Source organism: Pleurodeles waltl, chromosome 8 (assembly GCF_031143425.1).
Source record: "Pleurodeles waltl isolate 20211129_DDA chromosome 8, aPleWal1.hap1.20221129, whole genome shotgun sequence".
Lineage (NCBI taxonomy): Eukaryota > Metazoa > Chordata > Amphibia > Caudata > Salamandridae > Pleurodeles > Pleurodeles waltl.
Genome location: NC_090447.1, coordinates 401,544,771 through 401,564,085, shown reverse-complemented (window position 1 = coordinate 401,564,085; position 19,315 = coordinate 401,544,771). Strand labels below are relative to the sequence as shown.

Sequence of the window (19,315 nt, the reverse complement as noted above, 5' to 3'; positions counted from 1 at the left end):
TTTTCCCTTGTGTAGGCAACCCCTAATGATATATTTGGCCAATTAGTATCCTGAGCGCCAGTAATCCCCTGTTATTACACCCCAGTTTACCTGTCCCCCTACGTTTTGCCTTCAATCCCTCCGCAATGTTTTTCTTAAATTGTTTTTGTTGGCTTTAGGACTCTGTGCACTTTACAACTGCTAACCAAAGGTAAAGTGCTTGTGCTCCCTCCCCCTTAAACATGGTAAATTTGGAATACACCTACTTGGCACATTGGATTTACTTTCAAGTCCCTAGTAAATGGCATTGCATGTAGCCGGGGCCCGATAAATTAAATGTTACTAGTGGGCAGCAGCACTCATTGTACCACCCACTAAAGTAGCACTGTATAACATGTCTCAGGTCTGCCACTGCAATCTGTAGTGCAGTTTTAAACTGCCATTTCAAACTAGCAAAATAAACTATTTGACAGGCGTAAACCTTTATTTTTAATAATACTTGTAAGTCACCCCTAATGTAGGCCCTAGAGGCTCATAGGACATGTGTACTTAAGTTTTACATTTCCTGGCAGTGAAAAACTCCTTAGGTCGTTTTTCACTTTTGTAAGGCTATCTCTTCTATGGACTAACTAAGGGGTACTTTATTACACATAATAAATGATAACTTCAGTTTTTCGAACAGATACAAAAATGCTTCTTCCACACATTTGAAATGTAATTTATAATCCTCTTTAATGGTAAACTTGGATGTTAAGTGACCAAATGTGACTATATGCCAGTGTCCAGGGTCACATGACTGTGAATGACTCTCCTGTTGTTTGTTGTGTAATCCTTCAAGACATGAGGACAAAAGAGACGTAGGTGTGAATGGATTGGCTCTTTCTGGTAGGATGGCTTGACAGGAGTTGTGTCCTGCTCCTCAAAGACCCTGTCTGCAGCACACATAAAGAGACCAACACCAGGATTTCCTTTGCCTAGACAGACTGGAGCCAAACTCAGAGTAAGTGGAAGAAATGACCAGAACCTGTTTAGGAGTAGGCCAGGGATTTACCCCCACACAGAGCCTATCACTAGATTCAGATGTGGCAACTTCAGAATCTCTCATTAGAACATTCCAGGACCTGCAGAAGATTCAGAAGGACTGCCCTGCTGCCTGAAGAAGGAAGACTGGATCTCATTTCCTTGAACCCAGCCTCTCCAGAAGTGACCCTGAGGGTCTGCTGGCTGACCTCCGATTTGAGTTTTAGGGACACAACAAGCTTCCAGAGGCCTTCCAGCCAGTTGCCCAGCTGACTAGCACCAACTGGTACTCTATCAGCCCTGTTGCTGGCCTCTGCTGGAGTGACTCCTGATGCTTAAGTGGTGTTCCCCCAGGTCCTGGACTCTTGACTGGCATATGAGTGTACTCTTTCCACCCCTAAACAAGTTAAAGCAGAAAATCAGATGTTTGGGGCTCTTCAAGTCCAGGAGAAGGCTCCTCGAGTCAGCAACGGTCACCATGTCTCCCGCCAATGAAAAGCTCTAATGGGAACAAGCTCTTCATGCCAAACAGCAAGTGCCCCAGGTTTCCCTTTTAATACAAAGCTCTAGCGACAACTGCTCTTCACGTCGACAACAAACTCCTACTCCTGGCGGCCCCTGCCAACCCGAAACTCCAGCTGAGGCTCCTCACATGGACTCGGACTTTGAGAAGGTAAAATTCCACTGGGACATACCAGGCCCATGAATAGACCCACGCTCCTTTGTAGTCAGCATGAACTTGTGATTTGAGCTGGTGCAGTGCAACCAGATACCCGCTAGTAGCGCTTTGTGCTGTTTGGTGCTATTTTCACCTTAACTTTAAAGATTCATAACCACTGTCCTAGTTATTGTTTTTTTGGGGGCTGTCCTTTTTTATTACACTTTATCATATATTTTTCTTTAAAAAATGGTTTTAGATTCTACTTGGGTTGGGTTTTCACTTTATTACTTTTTGAGTGCTGCATAAATATTTTACACATTGCTTCTAAGTTAAGTCTGACTGCTTTTGTGGCGAGATACCAAAGGGTTAAGCACAGGCTTACTAAGTGACTTTTGTGATTCACCCTGACAAGGATTGTGTTTATTACTTGAGTAGGGCTCTCACATCTCAACTACTAGCCCAATTTCTTGCAATGGGTATTTAATAAATCATGTTTAGCTCAAACCTAACATTGTTACAGGTGAAATTAAAATGAAATGAACTGCACATAAATAAAACTATTGTAGTATGAGGAACATAAAGAACCTATTGCTTTAACAATACCAATCTAATGCTGATGATGAACGTACTGACCAAAAATGGCAGTGTAAATTACACACCAATAAAGTTGTCTTGGTAGACAGTGGGACTGAAAAGTAACATAGTAAAACGAGAAAGAGCGTTTGGCATTGTTTAGCCGACTATTAGGAACAGATTTGTATTAGAAAGTATGTCATATTGGACAGCTTTTGAGATTCTCAGTGGTAATGAAAAATACTATATAAATAGTAAAAAGCTCCAGTCCTCTATTACCCTGGTCTTCAGTTCCTGTTCTTTTCCTATGTGTGCTATTTTCATTATACTATGGAGGACTAGCTCAAGACCTCTGCTAAGCAATTATCTAGTGAAGATGCTACGCCGTTGTATTTTCTTCCTGCCGGTAACTAGTCTTTCAAGCATAACTCATTGAGTGGTTTGCACAACTGTATTTTAGGTTACAATGTTGCAGATCTTCTACACAGCAAAGTGCTGCACACATGGTAGAATGGAGAAAATGGAGTGCTGCTGCACTTTTAGGCCACAGCATCACTCCCACCAAAAACAAGTACAACATACAAGGCTCGCTACTGGTGAAAATGACCTGCTAGGCAGGGGGTGGTGGAGGAATTGGTGGGCAGCCAGAGGAAAGTGAAGGAGAGGGCTTTTTGTAAGGAAGAAGAGGTGGCGGATGTGCTACTCCTGTGGAGAGGGTTAGTGAGGAGAGTGGGGCTTGCAAGGCTGAGAAGAGATGGAGGGGGACCTGCGGGAGGGATGGATAGTGGCAGAGATGGTGAGAACCAAAGGTGTAATTGAAAAATGTAGTGTCCAGTAGCAGGAGTGAGCGAGTGAACGGACTTCTTCCATTTACCAGGATCACAATAAGGAAGTCCATGGGCTATGTGGGACCATATATTTACGAGAGTTTAAAGCAGTTTATTTTGATGCCAAAATGCATTCTGTTTCTGTGGCGAATGCATTGTAGCACAGACAGAAGAATAGTGCCGTAGCCAGAACCCCCCCCCCACCCCCCTCCCCCCCCCACCGCCGCTCGTTTTCGCCATTTCAGAAAGAAAATGAAAACATAGGACAGGTGAAAGAGACTACTAGTAAGTCACCGTTGCAGTTCAACAGAGTGACAGTAATCGGCATTCAACTTACGTTTTTTCTTTGCCCAATTTCTCTTGGTTGCCCAAAACTGATTGTGCATTGCTGCCTCTGCTGGAAACCTCCTTCAGCTCTGGCCCCCGAAATCGTTCCAAGAAGGAATCCGGTCTCTGATCTTCAAGATGCAAGCGCTTCGCAGCCCAGCCTCTCAATGACATGACAAACCGTGATAACCTGTGCAAAAAAAAAGAACAAGTGAGCATGAATAGAAAGATAAATCACATTGCCTGCTTTTGATCCTGACCTGCTCCTATTTTTCCACTCATATGTTTATTTTCTGCAGTGTGTCATATTTATTTTGATTTTATATATATGTATTTTTTTTTTTAACTAAGTTTTAGGAAATCATAAAAATAAACCTAACATATCATTCGGTTCATCCAAACTCCTCAAAGTCGCCTAGTCAGATCCCAACCTCTCCAAATTTTCCTATGTGTGTAAGTTGCCTCTAACTCACTGTATTCAGTAGTTCATCAGTCTTTTCAAGTAGCATTAACCGAATCAGCCTACAAAGTTCAGGGCGGGGGAGTGTCTGGGTATCTGTAATAAGCCTCAACATCTCCGCTCATTCCATTAAATCATCTGACACCTTCTCGTCCGTGTGTGTTGTTCTCATATGGATTTCCACCGCCACTGCCCATTCCAATAAATCTCTCTTCCAGCTAGCATAAGCAGGTGGCCAATCGCTTTTCCAATTAAGTGATATTCTACTTTTCGCCAACACAGTACCAAATGACAGGAATTTTCTTTTCATTTTATTTGTTCTCCTCAAAGGGGATATAGTCAACGAGCTTTATAGGTTTTTTTTTCAATTAAATTACCAGCAACTATTCTGAGTGTAGTTACTACTCTATCCCAAAACTCTAATATGTGTGGGCCTAGTCCATACCATATTGGTAAAGTCAGTCTTTTTTCTCTCCACATTTGCTACAGTATGCATTGATAAAGCCATCAAAAGATTCCCCATAATCTTCACAAAAAACACTAATTGGGTAGAAGTTTGCACCCTAGATGTCCTATGGGAATGTGCTAGAAGGGGCCCAATGATTAAGCATGCCGCCCAATGTATGGATGAGGGTTTTCATCCTAAACTAAGTTAGTTCCCCTCCTGTTAGAAATGGGGTCTTTGGTTGGTTACCCCCTGTCCAAGCAAGGACCCTCACTCTAGTCAGGGTAAGGGAGAATCGCCCTCAGCTAACCACTGCCCACCCCCTTGGTAGCCTGGCACTAGCAGGCAGGCTTAACTTCATAAGCAATGTGTAAAGTATTTGTACCAACACACACAGTAACTCAGTGAAAACACTGCACAATGACACAACACAATAGGTAATATTTATCTAAACAACACCTGAGCAAAACAACAAAACACTGACATACACAAGTCAAGTTATGAACTTTAAAAAGAATAAAAGTCTTAATCCTTAGAAAACAGTGAGAACGCTGGTATTTCACAGAAGTACCTGGGTAGCATCAAAATAAAGCCGCACGGGTGAGTGTGCGTCAAAAAAGGCCAGCAATGCATCGATTTCTCACCTGCTAGCGAGAATGTGCTTCGTTCCTCCTTTCTTCTCTCCTGCAAGAGGGCGATGCGTCGATCCGGACGGGCACCTCGGGTCCAAGCAGGCTTTGCGTTGATTTTCCACACCCAGCGATGTTGCGCACAAATCCGGTCACATGGTGCCACGAAACAGCGCTGCGTGGGGGCTTGCGTTGTTCACAGCAGCAGCTGCGGGTGTTGCCCGTTGTTCCTCAAGTCACATTGCATCGATCTTCCAGCCGCGATGCAGAAGGAGCGTTGATTTTATCTGCGAGGCCAGCGGAGCGTCGTTTATCAACTGCGAGGCGGGGGGTGCATCAAAAGTTTCCTCACACAGCGGTCTTTGCGTGGATTTCTGTCTTTTCCACCAGCTGCACCTTTCAAGGGCCCAGAGACAGTGTAGGGCACCACTTGGCAGGCAGGACTCTCTGCACAAAGCCCAAGTGCTGTCAGAGAGAACTCTTTGTTGTCCCTGAGACTTCAACACCAGGAGGCAAGATCAGACCAAGCCCTTGGAGATTCTTCACCAGTGGGAAGTCACACAAAAGTCAGGCTTTGTCCTCTCTCAGGCAGAAGAAGCTAGTGCAGGTCAACCCAGCAAAGCACAGTCAAAGGCAAAGAGGCAGTACTCCTCCTCCAGCTTCGCCAGCTCTTCTCCCGGGCAGAAGTTCCTCGTGATTCCTGAAGTAATTTGATTTTTAGGGTGCTCTTCTTATACCACGTTCTGCCTTTGAAGTAGGTCTACTTCAAAGAGAAGTCTCTGATGTTTACAAGATCCTGCCTTGCCCAGGCCAGGCCCCAGACACACACCAGGGGGTTGGAGACTGCATTGTGTGAGGGCAGGCACAGCCCTTCTAGGTGTAAATGACCACTCCTCCCCTCAGACCAGATGGCCCATCAGGATATGCAGGCTACACCCCAACTCCCTTTGTGTCACTCTCTAGGGGAGAGGTGTAAACAGCCCAACTGTTAAATTGACCCAGACAGGGAATCCACAAACAAGCAGAGTCGCAGAATGGTTTAAGCAAGAAAATGCCTACTTTCTAAAAGTGGCATTTTCAAACGCACAATCTAAAAACAAACTTTACTAAAAGATGTATTTTTAAATTGTGAGTTCAGAGACCCTAAACTCCACATTTCTTTCTGCTCCCAAAGGGAATCTGCACTTTAATAATATTTAGAGGCAGCCCCCATGTTAATCTATGAGAGAGATAGGCGTTGCAACACTGAAAAACGAATTTGGTAGTATTTCACCGTCAGGACATGTAAACCACATAAGTACATGTCCCACCATTCACATACACTGCACCTTGCCCATGGGGCTACCTAGGGCCTACCTTAGGGGTGCCTTACATGTATAATAAGGGAAGGTTTAGGCCTGGCAAATGGGTACACTTGCCAAGTCGACTTGGCAGTTTAAAACTGCACACACAGACATTACAGTGACAGATTTGAGCCATGTTTAAGGGTTACTAATGTAGGTGGCACAACCAGTGCTGCAGGCCCACTAGTAGCATTTGATTTACAATCCCTGGGGCCTCTAGTGCACTGTACTAGGGACTTACTAGTAAATCAAATAGTAAATCAAATATGCCAATCACGGAAAGTCAATTACACATACATTTTACATAGAAGCACTTTCACTTTAGCACTGGATAGCAGTGGTAAACTGCCCAGAGTAACAAAAACATCAAAACAGATTCCAGCATACATCAACAACCTGGGAAACAGAGGCAAAAAAGATAGGGGAGACCACGCCAAGGATGGCAAGTCTAACACCTCCTATGTACCCTCTTTTCACTGTGTTTGTCCGACACTGTAGAGACAGCCAGTTCTTATGTGTAGTATACAATGCTTAATTAGTGCTTGTTGTTGCCGGTGCTGAGCACCAGCACTTATTGTTGAGGGCCGGCGCTTATTCTTCGTCCTCAAGCATTTGCTGCGGGCAAAAGGCACATATGGGAAAGACGGAGGAAGAGAAAAACGAAAAAGCGTCACAATCGGACAGAGCAGAAAGCTGCTAGAGTGAGCTGAAGTGGCAGGGAGAGGCTTTAAATTAAATGAAGTGGCCCGAGCTGGCTTCAGGATTATGCTACCTCAATATTCCGTGTTCCCACATTTAATTACAGCAGCCGCATGTTTAAGAGGAGAGCTTTGAGCACCGACACCTTGTTATTTACAAATTAAGCACTGGTAGTATAGTATTGTTAGGTGGACTGAACTGACTGCCCTAATCCCTCACAATCACTAGATGTTAAATGAGGGTAGTGGTTTTGCCAGTGGTTTACAATACACACGAAAATAAAAACATCTTCTCAGTTTACAAACAAAACTTTTCAAGTAGTTCAAAAAATATCACAACATTGAAACAGTGGAGCTCATTGTGAGACCCACGGTATGTGAAGAGGTTGCACCCCACCCAATAAATACAGCAGTATTTACCAGGGATGGTATTATGTACCCATTCTGGATTGTAAATATCAAAATGAGGGATAACATGGTATTAACGTGCTTACCCCTATTCTGAGCTGCAAAACTCAGAATATTGCAATATTTCCCCAAACACATTGTGCTATATTTTGTATGACACAATTTGTGCTGGGACAAAGTGTGGTAATTTCGCGCAGGTTGGAATTCTGATCCAAGCGCAGATTTCAGGTTAGTGACCTGAACTCCACATTTTACACATATATTTGATAATAATATGTGCTGCAAAATGCACCATTGGACTTCACACAACACTTCACCCCTTGCACTAAATGGGAGTTCATCACTAGATAAAAGTGCTCTTTAAGTAGCATTTTGATTTTTTACAACCTATGTCTTTAGTGAGTTGATATCGCTGGCCAGCACTCTCACTCCTGAAACTGTTCCAGCACCATTGTTTTAGTGATGATTCTATAAGATATCATTGACCTTTTTGCCTTACGCAGGGTCATCCCCAGTCTTTTTGCCTCCTTCCTCCTGGTTTTTCTGACCTCTCGCTGTTGGCTCTAGGACTCTGAGCACTTCATCACTGCTGACCAGTGCTAAAGTGCAGGTGCTCTCCCATCTAAAGTTGGTATGATTGGCTTATACCTAATTGGCATATTTACTTTACCTATAAGTCCCTTGTACAGTGGTATCTCTATACCCAGGGCCTGTAAATTAAATACTACTAGTGGGCCTGCAGCGCTGCTTGCGCCACCCACTGAAGTAGACTTTCAAACCTGTCTCAGGCCTGCTAGCGCAGGGCCTGTGTGCGCAGTTTTCTGCCACAGGGACCTGGCATCTAAACTTACTTGCCAGGCCCAGAACTCCCCTTTTACTACATGCAAGTCACCCCTAAGGTACGCCTTAGCTAGCCCTATGGGCAGGGTGCCATGTATGTAGAAAGGCAGGACATGTGCCAAGTTGCGTGGCTTGTCCTGGTAGTGACAAACAGCCTAACTGGTGTCTCACTGCTGTGAGTGCGGCCTTCTCATAGGATTACATTAGAAATGCCCTGCCTTATGTGTAAGGGGTATTGTCTGATTTATGAGGGGTAGCGTAGGCGTGTTTGGTATGGTTGTGATGGTGATAATAAATGCTGCTTACTGGTGTGGGTGTATTTTTTATTACTATCACAGAAATGCCACTTCTAGAAAGTGCGCATTTATCTGTGCTTATTACTCTGGTGTTTTGCAGCTTGACTCCAATCCACGTCTGGGCAGAGTGACAGTTGGGGCTTTGTGCATACTTTTCAGACAGCCTGTACACAGGGAGGGTGGAGGTGTCACAGAGGTGCATCTGCATACTGAATAGTCTTCCTGGGCTGAGAGAAGGGAGAGGCGGGGCACACCTGCATTGGTAAAGCTGTGCCCTGGCCTCACACAATAGGGTCGTTAACCCCCCACTGATGTTTGGAGCCTGTGCTGAAAGGAGAGAGGGGGCACTCCCAGAACCAGTTGTAACTGTCTGGAACCTCCTCTCCCTACCATTGTAAAACACTGTAAGAACTGACTATAAGTACAGGGGAATTTTCCCCACAATTTGGAGACTCTTGGAATCATCTTGGAACTGAACACCAAAGGCTGAAAGGACTCACCAGGAACCGCCATGGACTGCTTCTGCTGTGCTGACCTGTGACCTGCCTGGTCACTGTGAAGGACTTGCCACTTGCTGCCTTTCCCTTGTGCTGGCCTGTAGCTGGGCCCTCCACCTGATGACCTTGTCTTAAGATTCTGCTCCCCAGGGGCAGGGTGCTGTGGCCCCTGACCCCTGCATCCATTTCTTCACGAGGGGTGCTTCTCCGTTGTTGCAGCTGCCATAGCGCTGATTGCATCGCGCTTATGGAGCCTTGGGAGCTCGTAGGCTCCTTGCTGCATTGTGCCCCTTTAAATAAGATCACTGCAGCGGCCCGGGAAGCTGGAAGAACACTCACGCACCGCATCGGGTGCAGGCGAGTGTCTGCTCGGGCCCCAGGAGGGGTCCGATCTTCTTGTGGCTTCAAGGCAGGACCAGGGGAAGGCGCGGGGAGTGCCCCCTTCCCCCTGCGTTAGGAGCAGGACGCTCCTTTTCTGCTGTTAGGTAAAACGGGCATTATTGTTGGCCCCCCCTTGGTGGAAGGGCCAGTGGAGGCCCGGGGGGGGGGGCCCCCAGAGATCACGGGTACCGGGAGGGGCCTGTCATTAAACCGGAGGGGGTGCGTGGTGCCCCCCTCCTGCCCTAAGTTGTTTTTGCTGTCTTTGGCCCCACTCGTGAGCGCCGGTTGAGGCCCTGGGGGGCCCCCAGTAATCAGGGTCCCCAGAGGGGCCTGTCTATAAAAGAGAGGAGGTGCATGTCGCCCTCCTCTGACCCCAGAGTATAAGGGAGGCCCCCGTTTTGCGCATAGGAGCACCGGGGGCCCCATTGTTTGCCTTCTAGGCACTGGAGGTGCCTTCATCCAACCAGGTACTGTTTAAAGGACCAATATAGTTGCAATCCAAAGTTCTTTCTACAGACTTTTGTTTGATTCATATATTACCTACCTGCGTTTGATGTTTTTACATAAGTGTATGCAAATGTTCCTTTTATGGACATGCTTGCTAATATGTTTTTCTAACTTGCCATATGTTTTCTAATATTCCTACTATGGGCATTTTATGATATTCTTATGACAAGTGCTGTGATGTAATAACGTGTTTTCCTGACTACTGCTTATGTTGCAGAATACTGAGTAAACTGTGTGTTATGTGTGACTACTGCTAGGTTGCAGAGTAACTAATGTGTAATGTTCTGACAACTGCTAAGGTAGCAGGATAGTACTGATATGTGATGTGTAGTCTGATAATTGCGTTGTGTACAATACCTTATATTTTCATATAATCTGGTGTTGTGTTTCCTTTGTGGTGGGGATATTGCGTCACATGTGTTGTGTGTGTTGTGCAAACGCTTTACACATTGCCTCCGGGTTAAGCCTGACTGCTCGTGCCAAGCTACCAAGGGGGTGAGCAGGGGTTATCTTGGACATGTAACTCCCTTGCCCTGACTAGAGTGGGTAAGTTCTGCCTGGCTGAGGTGCATACCCTAGCCAACCAGAAACCCCATTTCTAACAGTGATAGTTAGCTAGGCCCACTGGATCATCCAGAGCTTTCTTCAACAACTGAGGAATTAAAGTTTGGGACTATGTCCTACTTATAGAAATTTTAATTTTATGCAATTGAGTTCGGGTGTCAGTTGATTTTCTCTCCTAAAAATGCTTGCTTCAAATGTCCTAAAACGCATTCTACATTAAAAAAATGTAATTTCCACAACATCATTCTCTTTCCTCAATGCACTTTTGGGAACCCATATGTGTGTCATGATTTATATCACCAGAAAACAGTGTAGGTTGAAGTATTATGGAGCCTGATTTAGATACTATTCTGTCACAACGGTGACGGATATCTTGTCCGCTGAAATCTAAATCCCATAGGAAACAATGGGATTTAGATTTCTACTGATGCGATATCCATCACCACTGTAACAGAGTAACTCATCCACCAATATCTAAATCAGGTCCATGGTACAACCTTTACTGTAAACTAAAGTAACACTAGCGCTGTTTTGCGTTGCTTTGTTTCATGGGGACGTACCATGGGTGGTACATGGGTGTTCCTATGCTAGCACCCATGGTGTCTGACACAAGTCCCATATACTAACAATTGAAGACAGGGCTTTGATCCAAAATAACAATGTCTTTATGAAGCTGGTGTTAATTTAGAGAAATGCTTTTAATTTTTCCAAATGTGTATGTCTGTAGCACTGTACAGCACACACACAAAGTGGGGGGGGGGGGGTGTAAATTATGTCTAAGTTAGTATTTTGTACTGGAATGCTCAGGCTTCCCCTTCCAATACAAAACCTATACTTGACATCACACACACACCCTAGCACTATGTTGCAAGAGTGTATGTGTTAGAGCATGGCAGCCTAAAGTGCACCAGAACAGAGAGAGAAAAACAGTGCCGTTTGGTTCTTTGATGAAAGCACCACAGCAACTTTTGTTGCTACATAGAGTGAAAAGTTAGAATATCTGCTTCTTAATATTAATGTTTTTGATTCTAAGAAAGTGATAAAATCCTTTTGGTATCAAGTTACATAAAGCTAAGGAAATGTGCAAATCTGGTTTGCTGAGTTCATGATAATAGCATTTTTGGAATAGATGTGTATTTTGCAGTTTCTAGAAATGATAAAGATGTTTTGCTCATAAACCTGCAATGAAAGGTTGCTCCAGACTACTGACTCCAAGCTGAATAGGGTTTTTCCCGCTAATGTGTATTTATCATTGGTAGGTGCATGGATAGGTAATCACCTGCTGTGGGTAGAGACCAATGTCCAGGTTAACTAAGGGCTTGCCTTGCCGTTGAGTAATGCAAGGTGATGCAAGCAACACAAGCCCATAAATCAGGTGTACTAAGCCACGCAAAGTCACTTTGCATGGCTCTGCATGGCTTAGTAAATCTAGAGTAAAGCAAGGCAGTGCAAGTCACTGCCTTGCATTACTCTGTGTTGGGAAGGTGTATCATGGGTGTAATGTTGGTGTTCCCACGCATCCACCCATGGTTTTTGGTGAATTCCCCAATTTACTAAGAATATTAAACCTGGGAATGCATCAAAATGGAACACTGTCCCAACAGAGGTGTAACATGGAGAAATATATTGATTCCTCTTTGTTACTTCCTCTTTCCCTATGTGCTGCGTTCTGCGTTCATGGAAATAGGAAATGCCTCTAAGGATTGTTTTGTGTTGCACGGTATCCCTTCCTGCACAAAAACTATCCTACCTCTAATGCAGGCACCCTTGCTGCATGCTACAAGTAGGTCTAAGCTGGCACTAGGCAGCAGTCAAAGCTCCAGCACAAGGAGAGAGCAGGAATGCATATCTCAGTAGATATGGCACATTCCTGCTCTCCCTGTCACGCAGTGTAGTGCAGCCAGTTGTCTGACTGTAGTAAATCTGGGTCCAAGTTTCTTGAAGGCTGCTGCTTTGTAAACTATGTGAGGAGTATTTGAGGGCACATTTTAAATTGCTCTCTAGGCGCTACAGGCAATGTTGTTAGCCAGAAATGGGTCAGATGTACGAGTTCTTCCCCTACTATGGTCCTTGCTGCGGCAATTCAGGATGCTTTCCAATGCCATGCCTTCTGAAAAGACTGCTATAGTTAGAATCAGGAATGAGGGGCAAAGCCTTGTAGAAACGGATGGGGACGTGCACTCAGTTTTGATATGGTAGACATTGCATTTTTCACCAATCCTGAACATTGACGTCTTTTTTAAATAAAATGTTGAATATAACGTTTTATATTTACAATGCCAAAACTTTTCGAATGACAATTTTTGAATGACACTTTGTCATCTCATCATGCGGTGCCCAGGGGAGGACTGCCTCCTTTTGTTGAGGGGTCTGGCCAGGGTGGCCAGAGTGAAGGGTGGTTAGACAGCTGAGCAATGGGACTGTGCGTGAAGAACAGAGATGCAACAGTCCGCGTCAGATGTCATAGGCAGAGAAGAATCCCTGCCACGTGCAGGTTCATATTGCTGAAATGGCGGAGGAAACGTGACCTTTTTGTACCGATTATCCTGCCTGATGGTAGCCATTTATATTTTCGACACATCGTCATACATGGAGTTATTTGTTGAGCCAGTTACTTTACCAGCCATATAACTTAACTGGCATTGGGGGTAGAAGTGAACTTGTGGCATTAGATACAGGAACTTCTCCACACATCTGTCGTTGGGGAAAAAGCAATGGATGCTCCTCCCTTCCCATAGTTACACTTTTGGCGTACTGCCATGTGTATATGTCAGGTACCCCGCACATGGCCTGCACCCTCACAGTCTCGTCATTTGACCTATATGATGCTGCTAATGATTCTGTCCTTAGGCGTGCTTTTGCTGTGCGTTCCCCGTGGCTTTCACATATTCTCTCAAGCCCTCATGCGCAGACCCTCTCTTCAAGTTCGCCCTTCACCCCTCCAAACCACATATGAACAAAAAGAGCATAAGACGCCTCTTACCACTCAAGATGTTTCCCGGAGCTCATTCCAGCTCATGCCCCAGTAGGAAGATGCTTAAGCCGCTTACCTGGCCATGGCGCCCCTGCCCGTGAAAGAACTCCGGCGGGATTCCGTCAGGCCCCTGGTTTCCATGGCGATCACTCGCTGCAGCTCCGAAGACGTGTCCTCGTACAACGAGTGGTTCCTGCAACGTGGGGTTGCAAGGGGCAAAAAAAAAACACCTGTGTTAGATGGCAGTGCAAGAATCCCTTCGCAGCCTCCTCTCCTCAACACACAGGGCACACAAAGGGCTGACCTGGGGGCTCTGCCTCATCAGCATTCAGTGGCCGTGGCTGCTGACAGACACGGAGGGATGCTCACGAACACTGATGTGCCTCCATTCTCCACTACCAGGCGGGAAGGCATCACTCACCGCACCACAATACACCACAAACTATAACCAGTTCACACAGTGTGTGGAGGTGTATCGCGACATCAGGTCCCAACCACTCCTCTTTAAACAGCCCTTAATTTCAAATTTATAACTGGTCATTTTGTGGACAATAATTATTTTGCTCACCTCAGAAATTTATTTTGCTCAAATACATTTCAAAATAGGCTTAGTACTTGCTACGGTTCTGTTTTACATTACTTTATTTTTTTAAATGGAAAGCATACATAATAGAAAATAAATTACAACCATTTATTCAAATAATGTCGTCACACAAAGACATGTAATTATCCCTGGAAAAAACACAAAATAATAAGAACGAGCAATAAAAGTATGTGTTGTGCACAATCTAAATGGTACCTAATTCCTCACCTCCAACGGTCATCAACATGATACACAAATCCTAGGGTGTTTATCTGTCCTATCAAAATAATACGAGTTTACTAATCATTGTACAAAGAATGAAGAGGTGTCTACATAATCTATCAATTTTTTACGTTTTATGAGACTAATAATATCGAACAGTCGAAAGCGAAAGCATAACAGTCTAACCTAAATCCCGAACACTAAAAGCTTACAAATACGGCCATCTGAAGGGCACAGCAGAGCTGCTGCACAGATTATGTGAGTACAAACTTGAATGGTTACTGCACATAATTTGCGTTTGTAATGAATTGAGGGGTCTGTCTTGGCGCCTGTGTTCCGTAGCCTTGGGATCAGAAAGCTCCAGAGTGCAGTGTTACCTGCTTAAGTGGGGTTTATCCCCAGCTATCTGTAAGATTTCTAAAAATTCTCAAGGCAGCAGTTATATCTCTGAACACGCCTGTCATATTGTGTCAAAGTTGTTAATATTCATGCACAAGGCACTTTGTTGATATTCGCATTATTCCGATTGTCTGCCTCTGGGAGGTTATCTGTGCCTGCAGGCGGGGAGTAATGAAAAACTGGAGCCCTATTACTGAAGTTTAAACTCTGTTTTATTTAACTATTTTAATCTTTTGTTCGCTGTACTTCGAATACATTTGCACTTTATCATTAGGGGTCCTGGCTGATTGGATTGGGAGGATATAGGTTGACATCAGAGTTTGCACATAAGGGACTGCTTCAGTTGGCTGCTACCTTTGGTAACTATTGGAGGATGAAGTTGAAGAGGTTTGATTTTAAGTAACAAAAGCCTCATGCACATTTTTTTTTTATTTTTAGAAATTTGCACTTTATCAATGCTTTAGATGTCCAATGTAATATTAGGATGAGTTTTTCTCAACATGAAGCGGCAGGTTGAATTGAACAAGTTGAATGAATTATTACATTGTGTTTTACTGGTATTTTTTCTCTATCACATTGTTATGGTTTTAATTAACTAATCAATAAACTTTTACCTATCTCCCTACAGAAGTTCAATAAAGGTATGTTTTTCTGACATCTTCGTACTTGGAACATAACCTACAGGTTTTGGCGGGAGGCGCTCGCACAGGCACACAGAATCACTGTGATGTTTTCATATTTTCTGTGTCATCTCCCTGCTTGTATGCTCCAAAGAGGCTGCCTCACATGTAGTGTGGGTAAAGATCTTTCTTGAATGTCATCCATCACAATATTCTGATTTATGATTGGCTAAGTGTCACCTTGTATAGAGGTAAATACAAAGCTTTAGCTCCAGGAGTTTGGCTTTATTTATTTTGGCAGTACTCGTGGTTGTTTTCATAAGGTTGGAGTACCAGTCTTGCTTTCCCAGGCTGTTGTGCGTATCTCCAATAAAACTGGGCCTGGCCCTGCCATGACGTTTACATTGTTGAGAAAACAACAATCAATTGTTTGGTTAGATTGGACTTTATGGCCATGGGAACACTGACCCAGTACAGTGGGTGTACAACCTTCGAAAACCCATGCGCCCTAAGCAAAAGCGTGTGTAGTGCAGACACGCACAGTATAAAGTATTTATTGCTTTCTTTCACATTTTTATTAAAGTATGACTCGACCGGTACGCAGTCATTGCATTGTTAATTAGAAAACGTGGAGAAATGAGGCATACAAATGCAAATGAGAGGAACGTGATAGAAACCGAAGAATGTTGCATGTTGGTTAATTAAGGTCTTAAAATGATACATACAAGTTTGAACTATATTCTTGCTTCTAGGGAAGCCAGTGGAGGTATTTTGGTACGGGTAATATATGATCATACTTCGGGGTACAGAGATCATCCTGGATACTCAGTGTTGAAGGGATTTAGTGGGATCTAAAGGGGGAACTAGTAGTGTCCGAGACAATGGAGCAGCCATAGTTAATCCAAGATAGGGCAAGGGACAGGACAGCAGTGTGGAAGTCAAGCACCTGTAAGAAGGGGTGCCGTTTCTCAGTAATAGCAGAGGGTGCCATTTTAAGGGGTTTTGTGGACCTGGACAAAAAATATTTTCGGGGCTGTGTGCAGAACTATTCTCATTTTATTGACCATTTTTAGCTAAGTCAAGCCTGCGTGATGCCAAAAGCTATTGTATTGTATGTTAAACTTACAGAAATGGGGGCACACAAAACAGCTGAAGGCTCACGCTACCTGGCGTTCTCCAGCCAAATAATCCAAAAAAGAATGCATGAAGAAACCATGATAAAGCCATTTCCTACTACAACAATATTTTAAATGGAATGCATTGTCTAATCAGCCTGTCCTTCCCATTGCAGGAAAGACACAGTAGAAGTGACTTGGTGGATGTCTAGTATACAACTGCATAGTATTACATTAATTAGTGGGTGATTGTAGCTTTAATTATCTGATGTTTCTGATCCCAAATAAATGCCCTTCACAAATGGCATCCTTGCTGTAAAATTGGAAATCAGAGTACTTGGCCAACAATATTCTATGTTCATTAAGATTAAATCTGATACTTTGCCCCTTAGCTTCCTTCCCCTGCTCGCTTTCTCCTCTCCTCTTGTTAACTGTACTCTTCACTGACTCGACAGCGACCTTCAGCCATGCTGAGCAAGAGAATGGGATGGGGTGGGATACAGAAGTACAGAGAGGTAAAGAGAGTAACATAGTGACAGAGGTTAAATAGAGAGAGGAGAGACCAAGAATAGAGCTGAGTTAGATAGTTGAGGTAGGTGCAGATGTAAGGTAAAGAGAGAAAGCTGAGGTAGCCAGAAAGAAAGATGCAGCTGTGGAAAGGGAAAGCGATAGATAGATTAAAAGTAGAAAATAAATGGGTACAGTTTTAGAGTGAGATAGACAGGACCTGAGATAGGGAAAGGAAAATGTAGAGAAAGGGAATGGGGTGTGGTGCGGCAAGCGCTATGGTGGAAAACGAGGTGAGTTAGAGACTGCAAAGGCAGATAGAGGTAGGCAGTTGAGGGAGTGGGAAAGCAACGAGTATAGCGAGATGAAAGTCAGGGAGCGCAGTGAGGTTCAAAGATGGCCAAAATGGGAAGAGGTGTAGAAAGAGAGGTCAGGTAAAAAGAGTAGTGAGGCAGAGAGAAAAGTAGAGAGAGGAGTGAGGGGTAGAAACAGGTGAGGTGTACGAAGAGAAGAAGGAATTAGAGCGACCAAGGTGAGGTAGAGAAAGAGATAAAAGATTGTTACCGAGATAGAGTGCAAGTTGTGAGGACACAAAAGAGAATCCCAGAGTGTGAGGGATTTATAGACAGGGAGGCAGAGAAAGAGGTGAATTAGTGAGCAGGGTTGAGAAGGAGGTGATGAGAAAGAATGAGAGAGAAAAATACTTTAATGACATAGAAAAGAAGTAAACATAGAGAGGTAGTTGGAAAGGAGTAAGCCAATGAGAAAGGTGAGGTAGAGGGAACACAGATGGAAAGGAATGAATTGTGAGACAAATTAGTGAGAGTTCTGATGAAGAAAGACGAGGTAGTAAAAGATGTGAGATTGAGAGGAATGTGGTAGAGAGGCGAGGTAGAGATTGGTGTGGTAGAGGGATGGCTGAAGAGAGGGAAAGAGATGGAGGTGATGTATACAAAGACGGAGAGAGAGGTGAGTTAAAGAAAGAGGCGAGTCTGAGAGAGACAGAGGTCAGTGACGGAGGAGAATTACAGAGAGCTGAGATGGAGCAGAGTAGCGCGATGCACAGAGAGACATCAGGTTGAGCGAGAGTTGAGGTAGGGATGTAAAGGTAGGCACAGAGTGGTAGAGAAAAAGAGAGGCGAGACTGTGGCCGTAGGAGAGATGTGGACGAGAGCAATGTATAAAGAAAGAGTGAAGTAGGTGAGGTAGAGAGTTGAGATGAGACGGGGTCGCTGCGCAGAGATGTAGAGGTATGCAAGAAACAGGGGATGGGTACATAGAGAGCCAGAGGTAAGTAGGTTGAGAGGGAGGTTAAGAGAGAAGACTGGGGTGAGGTTAAATAAGGAGAGAGACAGAGAGGGGCTGAAAGGTTATCGTTCATTAAATCCCCACCAGAGCAGACAGCGTGGAGCTTAAAGACAGACAGGCAGTCCCGCCCCGCTGCCAGATTTAAAAGGAATCTGGCTTTATACAGATTGTTATCACTTTACCAGGGGGTCCCTTGGTCATTGGCAACGGCCCACTTGCCCCTGCCTTAAAGGGCCCGGAGTATAGAGAGGCTCCAGCAGCTTTGGCAGGGTGTGTGATGTGCTAGTCCGTGGAATGAAGGGTATCAATCCACAGACCGAGTGATTTAAATTCATCGACCTGAGTTGATAGAAAGTTGTTGATGCCCAGCCCGCAGAACCAGTACTTGTTAAATTTGGATTAATGAGGACGTCTAATAAGAAAAACTTCAGTTTTCTCCGCTCTTAGAATAAGGACGCACTCTTTAATAGCATTGTGAGGTGGTTTGTAGGAAGTGTAAACTAAAAGCCTCAATTACAAGCCCCTTGTGCCGCCTCTGTATCATTTTTTTGGACACAGCGGCGGTGCAATCAGTGCTCTACACTGCTCCATATTTACAAACTGACACACTGGGCCCAATGTGTCAGTTTGTAATGCCCTGCGTCACATTACATATGCACCAGGTATAATGTATGCAGGGTAGGTGTTCCCACGTAAAAAGCCACGTAGAACTGATGCAGTGAAATTTACAACTTTTCCCCGCGCCTCTTTACGACTTCACTGCATCAAAATGTTCTTGCTTTCTCAGACCAGGTGTAAAATTGACGCAGGGCTTTTTACAATGGCACTCACCTCTGGGTTCTGATGCATTACTGGAGTTGCGTCAGTTTATGACCCAACACCAGCAAATGCATCACTTTAGATGCAGCAGATGTATCAGAATTTCTGATGCATTCGTGAAAATGTGTGTCATGGAGCTCTGTATTGTAAATGCAGTGCATCCAAGGCATTGTTAGGGGATTTGGGATAGGCACAAGAAACCTGAATCATTGCTGCTGATGCATCAGTTTCTTGCAAATTAGGCCCTAAGTTTTATGAGTGAGGGCTGTGTTGTTAATCTTCTATTTACCTTAAAACATAAACATAGATGGCT

At 44.3% G+C, this 19,315-nt stretch overlaps 1 protein-coding gene across 1 annotated transcript in view; it reads right to left on the bottom strand.

Annotated features, from left to right (window-relative positions):
* Positions 1–19,315, bottom strand: part of CNGA3 (cyclic nucleotide gated channel subunit alpha 3) — a 319,905-nt gene that overhangs the window by 81,782 nt on the left and 218,808 nt on the right. Inside the window, exons 3-4 of the mRNA XM_069204272.1 lie at positions 13,506–13,622; positions 3,398–3,577 (exon numbers count right to left, since the gene is read on the bottom strand). Of these exons, the coding sequence (XP_069060373.1) occupies positions 3,398–3,577; positions 13,506–13,622 (297 nt within the window). The remainder of the gene's footprint in view (positions 1–3,397; positions 3,578–13,505; positions 13,623–19,315) is intronic.